This window comes from Polyodon spathula, chromosome 10 (assembly GCF_017654505.1).
Source record: "Polyodon spathula isolate WHYD16114869_AA chromosome 10, ASM1765450v1, whole genome shotgun sequence".
NCBI classification, from domain to species: domain Eukaryota; kingdom Metazoa; phylum Chordata; class Actinopteri; order Acipenseriformes; family Polyodontidae; genus Polyodon; species Polyodon spathula.
The window spans coordinates 37,262,062-37,271,227 of NC_054543.1; the positions used below are offsets into that span (position 1 = coordinate 37,262,062).

Sequence of the window (9,166 nt, forward strand, 5' to 3'; positions counted from 1 at the left end):
ACACACTATATATATATATATATATCTATATATATATATATATATATATATATATATATATATATATATATATATATATATGGCCAATTGCATTGTGCTCCAATATTCTTCTGTGTATTCTTTCACAAATAAATAGATTATTGGATGATGCAGTGCTGCTTTTTGGAATGGTACCCAATACTGTTGTTATTTGCAAGTAGGCTGTTTGACATTTTGCAGAACAGTATTTGTTTTTTAACATTTGACAAAAATGAATGTATAAAATGGATAAATTAAATGTTAAAGTTAGATAATCAAAGGATGTCAGGCTAAGTGTAATAAATTGAACAGATCAAAACCATTTAATGTAATCATTTGTTCATTTCATTTATTTAATTTCTAAACTGAGATGCTTCTTTTACAGTTTAAAAATGATGTGTGAGCAAGGATTCCTTTTAAAACCTAGAGATGCTCACACAGCACAAACACCAAGATAAAAACACTCTGGCACAGAAATAATTATATTGTGAACAAAATCTGTTTGCAAATATTTAGTTTTTAAAACACTGCGTTATCATTACATTTTAATTTTAAATATCAGAAGCCTCTTATAATTTGGTGAGTTTGAACATATTGAGGCGCGTTGAGAGGCAGGAGGCTCCAGAGGCATAGGGGAGCTCTCTCAGAATGCCAGCCCATTCTTTCTTGTCCTCTTCAAACCTGAGGTGAAAAGGAAAAATGTGTTGGTCATATACAAATAAACATATTGAAGGGTTACACTAGTGGCTAATCATCAGCAAACCTAAAACCAGCTTTACAGTACTGCCTTGTCCCAGCAGGTGGTGGTTATTGTGATATTCTTGTACTGCTGGCTTTCGTTCTGAAAGTGGCAAATTATTGTTTTTGAACTTGCAAGTTCTGCCCAGTTACGGAACACACATGCTGCAAATGGATGCAATAAAGAGCGAGTTGTCTGCTTTTTCAGACGTATGAGTAAGACTAAAGAAACGTTCAAGGCCATCTCCCAAACAAAGAAATAAAGGTACATACTGTACAAAAGACAGCAAATGGCCATTATATATGTGGAGTTTGTTTAGCTGTTTGCACATACACAGTATCATGATGTGCTGGCTGTTTCAGATGCAGGGTAAAACATGCAAATTGCCAGTAAATGTAGACAGTTTTGCTGACACAGTTCAAATATATTCTGACAAAACAACCTCTCAAGTAAGAGTTTAAGGACATGCAAACTTACTTCCAAACGTCAGGAACTTCTGATGGTGCAAATTCTTTGTTTTCAAGCTGAACCATGGCAAATCCTCCAATGGCATACAGTGACCCACCACTGCTAATGAGATTAATGGAGCTTCTCTCCTGTGGAAATTCCGTTGTTGCTTCCCACCTCCAAAGCACATGTCAGTTATTACGTGCACAGTTTAATTTCTCAAGTACACATAAAAATATCTGCATTTGTTTTAACACTTAAGGCATTATTCATATGTTCTCTTTTTAGAATGCTGATTAGAAACACTTTTTAATTAATTATTTTCTGGATAAGGTTGGTACAGAGATACTATACGTTTCTTTACAATATAGCTTCTAGTTAAAAAAAAAAAAATCCCTTACTTGTTAGTGGCGATGTCATAAACTTCAGAAGCAGCAGTTAGGCCCTCTTCGTTCACACCTCCAACCACAATGATTCTGCCATTGTGAACCACCGCTCCAAACATAGCACGGGCTGATTTCATGGGAGCCAGCTCCTTCCACTCAGACTTCTTGCAATTGTAGACCAACAACTTGTTGATTGTTTTTCTAGGGAAAATTAAATGAATGTTGCATTAATTCTATTTTTAAAGTAACAATTTCTCTATATAAACACATTGTAGGTCATAATACTACAGAACATTTACTTCATTGTGATGTTATACTGTATTAAATACTGGCTGTGCAAAACTTAAAACAAATGTTGCGTGTGTGTTATTTAACAACAACAACGTTCAATAACTACAGAAAATGTTGAGGAAACCCCATTACATTTACAGTCTCCACAAACTCACTTGTCATCAGTCTTTCCTCCAATAGAGTATACCAATCCATTGTGTGAAACCACAGAGTGACCATGGACCTTTGTTGGTAACTTTTTGCTTTCACTCCATTTGAGTGACCTAAAATAAAATAAATAAAAGTAAAATATATTAAACATGCGCGAGATCCATCTTCTGCCACCAGAGGGACTGACTGAAACAGTCCTTATATTGTCTCCAAAACAAAAGGGAACAGCAGTTTTAAAGTCCTTTTATCAAGCCGGTCAGAAAGATGGTCGACTGTATAATTCACACACATATATTTTGGCGTTTACCATTAGAAGTGCAATTGATACAGGCTTTTCTAGCTTCATCATCACAGAGTTGAGAGACTTTTCTTACTGCAACCAAATATATTAAACCTTGTAGCTCTGTGACTCTCACCACACTCATATTTTAATGATGAGTAAACTTACTTTGGATCAAAGCATAGTACTGAATCAAGAGCTTCTTCAGTCTGAAGATCTTTGCCACCAACTGCATATATGAGATTATCATTTTCACCCATCCCAAATAGACATCTTGGAGAAGGCAGTGGGGGGAGGGCAATCCACTCACCAGTAAGACTCTCAAGCTGAAACACAATACAAGGTAAGTAATGAGTTCCTGTAATATCCTAGACTGTTTACTTTATTGACAGGAACATTATATTTTAACTTTGAGAAAGAGCTGAATAAGTGCTTCATTTAATTTATATATAATACAATGTATTCTATTATATAGAAAATACGTTCCCTTAGACAGATGAAGGCTTGCAACATGACTGGGAGAGAGACATTGACCGTTGCCAGTGACGTCACTTATTTTAGTATTTTTTTCTATTAATGCATTAAACAATTTTTAGTATGTATAATTTATACCACCCGTGGTCTGGCGATTACAGATTGTTTACTTTATTATATTTTGTAATTTAAGGACCCAATCTCTCTTTGGTAATCAATATTAATCTGCTTTCCATCAAATATCCTGCATTTGCATTGCATTGCCTGTTAAAAGATGTCATTTGATTTTTTTTACCTGGTAGAAATATGACTGCAGAGGGATTTCTTCATTTTCTTCATCCACAAATAACCCTCCAATAACATATACTTGGTTCTTTTTGGAGATCATGCTGACATGGTTCCTGGGGATTTGTTCAGTCATGGCTGCCAGATAGCATTCATTATCATTTGGATCATATGCCATTGCTGCTGTGTCACTGATCATCAGAACAAAGTCTTTGACAAACATGCCATATCGAGGAATGTCATTCAGGTAACCAGGCAGCAGATCTTCATCTCCTACAGAGCCATTCACAACACCCTCTCCAGATTCATCTTTCTTTTTGCTAGTCTCAGGAAGCTTTCCAGCAAAGGCATCTTTAATGACTTGGACTGTTTTAAGAAGGTCAGGGTTAGCCTTGATAATATCATCCTTTTCAACATGCTCTTTAAAGTATTTCTCTGGCATTAAGCGGAAGCGGATGCACTCAAAAGCTTCATTTAGACTCTTAACTCTGTTCTGTTTGTCATGTTTAGCCCACTTCATGACTGCTTCAAACACAATTTCTTCCTTCTCTACATTTAAGGAGTCATTTGCAATAATGGTCATAAGTTCATGCGATGCAAGCTCAATGAAGTCCTCTTGTTTTGAAATTGTCTCAAAACGGTCAGAAATAAAATTCCGCGCTGTCAACGCCAATCTTGGGCAGTCCAGGAGAAGACCTAACCTGAAAATAGCCAGGCAGTTATTAGGTGCAAGCCTTTTCTGCAAGTAACTTACACATACAGTGAACACCGAGGGAATCTGGAAACGGCTAGCCACAGCAAAGATTTCCTGTACATTTTCATCAGTGAGATCTATTTCTGCTGAATACAGATACTTAATGATCACATCCATTACTTTGGCATCCACATTTTCAAGGACAACCTCCTTTATATTCTCTTTACCTTCTTCTGAAAAAAAAAGCTCCCGAAAATAGGGGCTGCACGCTGCCATGATGAGTCTGTGGCAGGGTAAGCTTCTGTCTCCAACTTTGAGTGTGCAATCAACAAACTTGTTCTCATGAAGGAGTTCCTTAAGGCCATCTTGTAGAAGCGTACTCTGGTACAGGCGCGGTTCTTCTATCACGGTCTTTGAGGGTTCCATTCAGTGGACAAAGTGGGCTTTGGAAGGAGAAGAAGGTCGTAGCTGTTCTCGGCTCACAGGTCTGTCTGGAAAAAGGCAGATTAAATGTGCAGTGCCTAGACTAAAGCCCCTGCAATTTAATGCTACCTTTCTAAATATAGATTCACACCCCAGCATTCTGGAATTCAGGTTAGCCAATTTGGAAAGTAGTTCCACTCTAGCAGCTGTCACAGAGTGAAATCAGCAACTGTGGCCTTTGGTCACAATGGGAATAGATATACAGCAGTTCACAGTCTAGCTGCCAATCAAGAGTTTGACACAAAAATGTTAAAACTGCATTATCACAACAAAAAATAATATATTCTCTTTTTTTGTGAATAAATGAATCAAGTCATTTCAAGTGCTTTTTGTGTGTGAGGGATAGCTCACACACAAAAAGGATAGGATATAAATAACTTTGAAGGGTTTGCTGATATTAAACCAATCTCATAATGATTTACAGTTCAAAGCAGTTGAGAATGAGGGTGACTGACACAGCTGTGTAGTATGTACTTGCTTTTGTGACCATCCGTTTAAAAATAAAAACACAATCACTGCTGATTAGAGAAACTTTCTTGGAGTATTATATCACTCACAAATCAAAGGCTGAATTCATACAACAGTCCATTTTAATGTAAGGAGGTACATTCAGGTGTTATAACATTTAGCAGCCTGTTTCTATGTAAGGGGTGGCATCCTGGTGAATTGGAGGAGCAGCTGCTAAAACAACAGCTGCGATATTTATATATCCAATTTAAGAATAGTAGCACAATTCTGGTTGATATGTAAATTGCTGCAGCATCATTATTCTTCAAGCTGCTGAAGAATACATGACTCAGTGGTGTTCCCTTCAAGTGCTTTATATATGTTTGTCAGTGTCATGTCATAAATATGATATCATTTGTTTTGCTCAATGCTGATTTTCTTTTAAAATTAGATTCTCATTTCATCCTACAAAAGTTGTTACAAGTACACACATAAATATAACTTTTGAAAACGTAACCAGGTTTTAAATGATTCTACATAAACGACACAAACAGTTATATAGTATTACATACAGGATCTAAAATGTACTAATTTAACACAAAAAGCATGTAATAAGAACAGTTGTACTGTTTTGTTTACTCCATCTTTACAGGAATTACAATTTAATGTACAGTATCTTACATCAATGGTGGATTCATAAACCATCAGAAAATAAAATAACTAAATGCCAAAACCATATTTCTTCCAACACCAGTGACTTGACTTAAAGATTAACCCACGACTTCCCAGAGCCCCTGAAGAGTAAAGCCATCTTTCAGTTTTTCTATTGCAAGTCCCAGTTCTTCCGAAAACACAGGCTCACGGTCTTGTTGCTTTTAAACAAACAAACAAAAAAAGTGTGATTTTTTTTTTTTTTTTATCTTGGAAAAGATTAAAATGTATCTAATATACACACTGGAATAAAAACAAATATATAATTACCTTGCCGCCATCAGCAAAGTAAGCCTGTAATTGAAAAAAACAAAAATAATAATTTATAGAAAATAACAGCAGCTATAACAATCAACAATAAGTGTCGACATGATTATTCAACCGCATGAAATTAGCTAAAATCTCTATCTGACAGATGCTCTCCTATAACAGGTGATCTTTAAGTTTGTGTTTTCGATTTATTAAAAGCGCACTACTTTCATAACAGTAAAATGTTTACCCTTCAAATACAATATACCTTTCTGTAAACCTTGCTCTTATAATGAAAATGAAATTTCAGTATATAAACCTTAGTCATAAAAATGAAATTACTTGATGGATGCAGAATATTTTGTAAAACAAACATAGCATCTAACTATTTATTGTCGATAAATTAGAATATATGAAATTAATAATAAAAATAATATTATTTATGCAATCATCAGTGTACGTCAGAACCTGTTTGTTGAAGCTTAAGGCACAATATTTAAGCTGCACACTATTTTTAGAGAATGAAAAAGACTAGAAAGCTCTCCAGGGATAAAATGACATTTTGGTAAGCTGGACACTCACCACAAAAGCATCAGTCTGCTCATCAGGCTCTATTTCAACGTCATTCTGAGCCTGTTCCACTGCCAGCTCTTCAAGTGGCGGAGGCTGAAAAGCCAAGAGCACATTACATTGAAGTAAACAATCCTGTTATCCGAAAATGTGGCAATAAGAAAAACTTGTATAATTCAATGATTAGTTCCAGTATTTACAACCCCTTCATTTAATTGCACAGCTGTCTTTTTCATGACACATATAGTAATACTGCATTTTGATATGTTGAAAGGTCATTACAGGCAAGGTGGAACACAGTCGGTAAACTGATTTCAGTTGAGAGAATATGTATTTTGACACAATCAGTATTAATCCTGGTACAATTGTATTAACCCATTGCTTTTCAGTGTTTTCCCCTCATATAAAATTTGTCAACATTTAAACAACCGACAAATATACTTGTGGTAGTCACTGACCTTTTCTTCCATTTCATAATCCATACCAAAGATAGGACTTGCTGAGTGAACTCTGTGCAGTGAATTGATTTCTTTCACAGCATCCTGCAGTTTTTCAAGAGGGTCTATCTTAAAGCCAAGCACATATCATCCACTCTAGGAGAGAAAATATAATCACATAAAACTGTATATTTCTAAAAATGTCAGTTCTTACACAAATGTGGGTATATTTACCTGCTGGGAACTTTCTATTACCAGTGCCAGTCCAAACTTTGAATCTCTGATCTTGATTGAGCGCTGGAGGAAAACCAATAAGAAAACATTATTCAGAAGTTTCTAAAACTTAACAAATAATTGTATTTTCTATTGAGTTAAAGTAGGTAATCTGAGTTAGTCCAAGTTAGAATAAAAATGTACATTGTACATATAGAACACAATATTATTGATACTTACAATCTGTAAGTAGGGTATGCTGACATTAAAGCTGTCATTCATGTTGGCATGCCATACTATTCGTACATTGGTAATAAAGAATGTTCACAAATTACCCTGTAAAAAACAGAAACATACATTTTAGCACAATGTAATATATAGTACCTACACTAATGTAAACAGTTATAATATATATTTTAAACAATAAGTTTATATAATTACAAATAATTTGCACTACTTTATTATTTATTAAGTACAGTTTACTGACCCTTGGATTACCAATTAAACTAACGGTATGTTAAATTTGAAGTATTTCTATGCAATAATACAGTATCCCCTTTGTAATGTTGTGCACTGTTACAGTGGTTTAAAAAATGGTACATTTCTAAGATGTGTAGTGGGCTGAAAATACTCCTATTTAAAATATGATACACCAGATAAATGATTACCTGGTCACTGGATAGATTCCAAACTCCATTAATTTTATCATACACTTGCTCCTTGTTCAATTAAAACAAATCTTAATGGACTGGGATTCAATTTTAATTTAAAAAAAAACATACATATTAAAACAGCAAGTCAAGATTAATCTACTGAATACATTTAATTCTAATAATTATCATGTCCATACCTGTGTACAGCAATGACAGATGTGAAAAGCCTTGGACTTCCAGGAACCACACTGGTAAATATGAATTCAAATCTTGTGTTACTACATTTAGTCAAGATATAAAGTGCTTCAGTCTGGCCTCTCAGTTTCTGAAGCAACAGAAATAAGAAAATACATCATTTAAAGAAAAACAGAGCAAAAACGTCACATGTATATATTTATGTCAGTCGTTCACTACAGCATGCCTTAACAAGGGAATACAGCATTCGGATCAGTATAAAAAGGAATACATATTTATGAACATATTTAAACGTCTTACATACTGCGTAGGAATGACCGACTTTAGATAATAAGAGGGCTCCCTTGAGAAAGATATGTACAATATATCGAAACGTTGGGCAGATGGCTCTTTGTGCTAATATATAAATGTCAAATCTGACATCCCTATCTTCCCACAGAGCATCGAAGGCTGTCGCCATGATAAGTATCGTTGGTTTATTTTGATATTAGTCGCCCTGAAAGAGGTGGATTTCTTCGTAAAGCTTCCTGACACGGCGTCAGCACATCACCCTGGCAACATCTAAACGGGTAGAGGTTTGGACAAAGTTAATAATCTGCCCAAGTCAACAGGAGGGATTTATAAACCCAGTTACTCACATCTGAATTGTGCATTACTTTTAATTTTGCAGTACCCAAACCACGTGTTAGTAATATACAGACAGAAAGCAACGTATGTGTTTTACTAAGCGTCTGTGGGTATGCTGATGTCGTAATTAAAATAGATTTTATTACAAGAATCTCCAAGCCCTAGAAAACATGTCAGGTGCCGTATTTTGGACTACAGTTCATTACTGGTAAAATATATTGTTGTATTTTAATATAGCAATATAAAGTAGCATGTTCTTACATGCATGTGAGGTTGTATAGAGAAATACCACTATGAAGAGAAATGACCATCCAACCGTCAAGATGCTTATAGACTGATTTCTTGCAACTAGACTTCTTGGTAACAGCGAATGACATTTTATCAACTGACAAAATCCCTTTAGTTTATAATGTAGCAATAACATCATTTTGGAGGACTGTCCATTATGAGCGACAAGGGCTACTCTGGGCTAGATTGTCCTGTTGTACAATTCCCAAATTGTCCATGGATTTACAAGTTAATGTAAAGCTGGCTATATTGCCCAAACTAACAGTTGTGACATAAGAAAATATTTAGTTTAAATGTATAAGCTATATGCCTTGCATAATTGATTTTTTATTTTTCTGTGAAATGTGTTAGTACAGGGTGATTAGAAAGTAAGTTTACCACATCAACGCACCATGTCACTGAAGTGGTAAACATACTTTCCAATCACCCTGTATATTGCAAGGTGACTGACATCAAATAACCCCCAGTTATGGCATAGCAGTGGCAAGCCCCACGTTGTGAGCATACTTTATACCCATCAGTGCCTATT

General features: G+C 35.2%; 2 protein-coding genes across 3 annotated transcripts; both read right to left on the reverse strand.

Moving 5' to 3' along the window:
* Positions 1-350: 350 nt before the first annotated feature.
* LOC121322417 (kelch-like protein 41) lies at positions 351-4,282 on the reverse strand. The gene is made up of 6 exons (XM_041262349.1): positions 3,081-4,282; positions 2,480-2,637; positions 2,037-2,144; positions 1,606-1,791; positions 1,235-1,381; positions 351-699 (listed from the first exon to the last, which is right to left on the reverse strand). The coding sequence occupies exons 1-6, from the start codon at positions 4,188-4,190 to the stop codon at positions 588-590; spliced, it is 1,821 nt and encodes a 606-aa protein (XP_041118283.1). The 5' UTR covers positions 4,191-4,282; the 3' UTR covers positions 351-587.
* A 495-nt stretch (positions 4,283-4,777) lies between these two features.
* On the reverse strand, positions 4,778-8,333 carry LOC121322180 (Bardet-Biedl syndrome 5 protein homolog). Of its 2 annotated transcripts, none has more exons than XM_041261765.1 (7): positions 7,725-8,333; positions 7,115-7,210; positions 6,896-6,958; positions 6,683-6,817; positions 6,237-6,320; positions 5,676-5,699; positions 4,778-5,566 (listed from the first exon to the last, which is right to left on the reverse strand). In XM_041261765.1, exons 4-7 carry the CDS (start codon positions 6,704-6,706, stop codon positions 5,465-5,467), a joined length of 234 nt encoding a protein of 77 aa, XP_041117699.1. In that variant the 5' UTR covers positions 6,707-6,817; positions 6,896-6,958; positions 7,115-7,210; positions 7,725-8,333; the 3' UTR covers positions 4,778-5,464. The 2 variants fall into 2 exon arrangements, with proteins under 2 accessions (XP_041117699.1, XP_041117700.1); XM_041261766.1 differs by lacking the exon at positions 7,725-8,333 and adding an exon at positions 7,543-7,582.
* Positions 8,334-9,166: the final 833 nt, after the last annotated feature.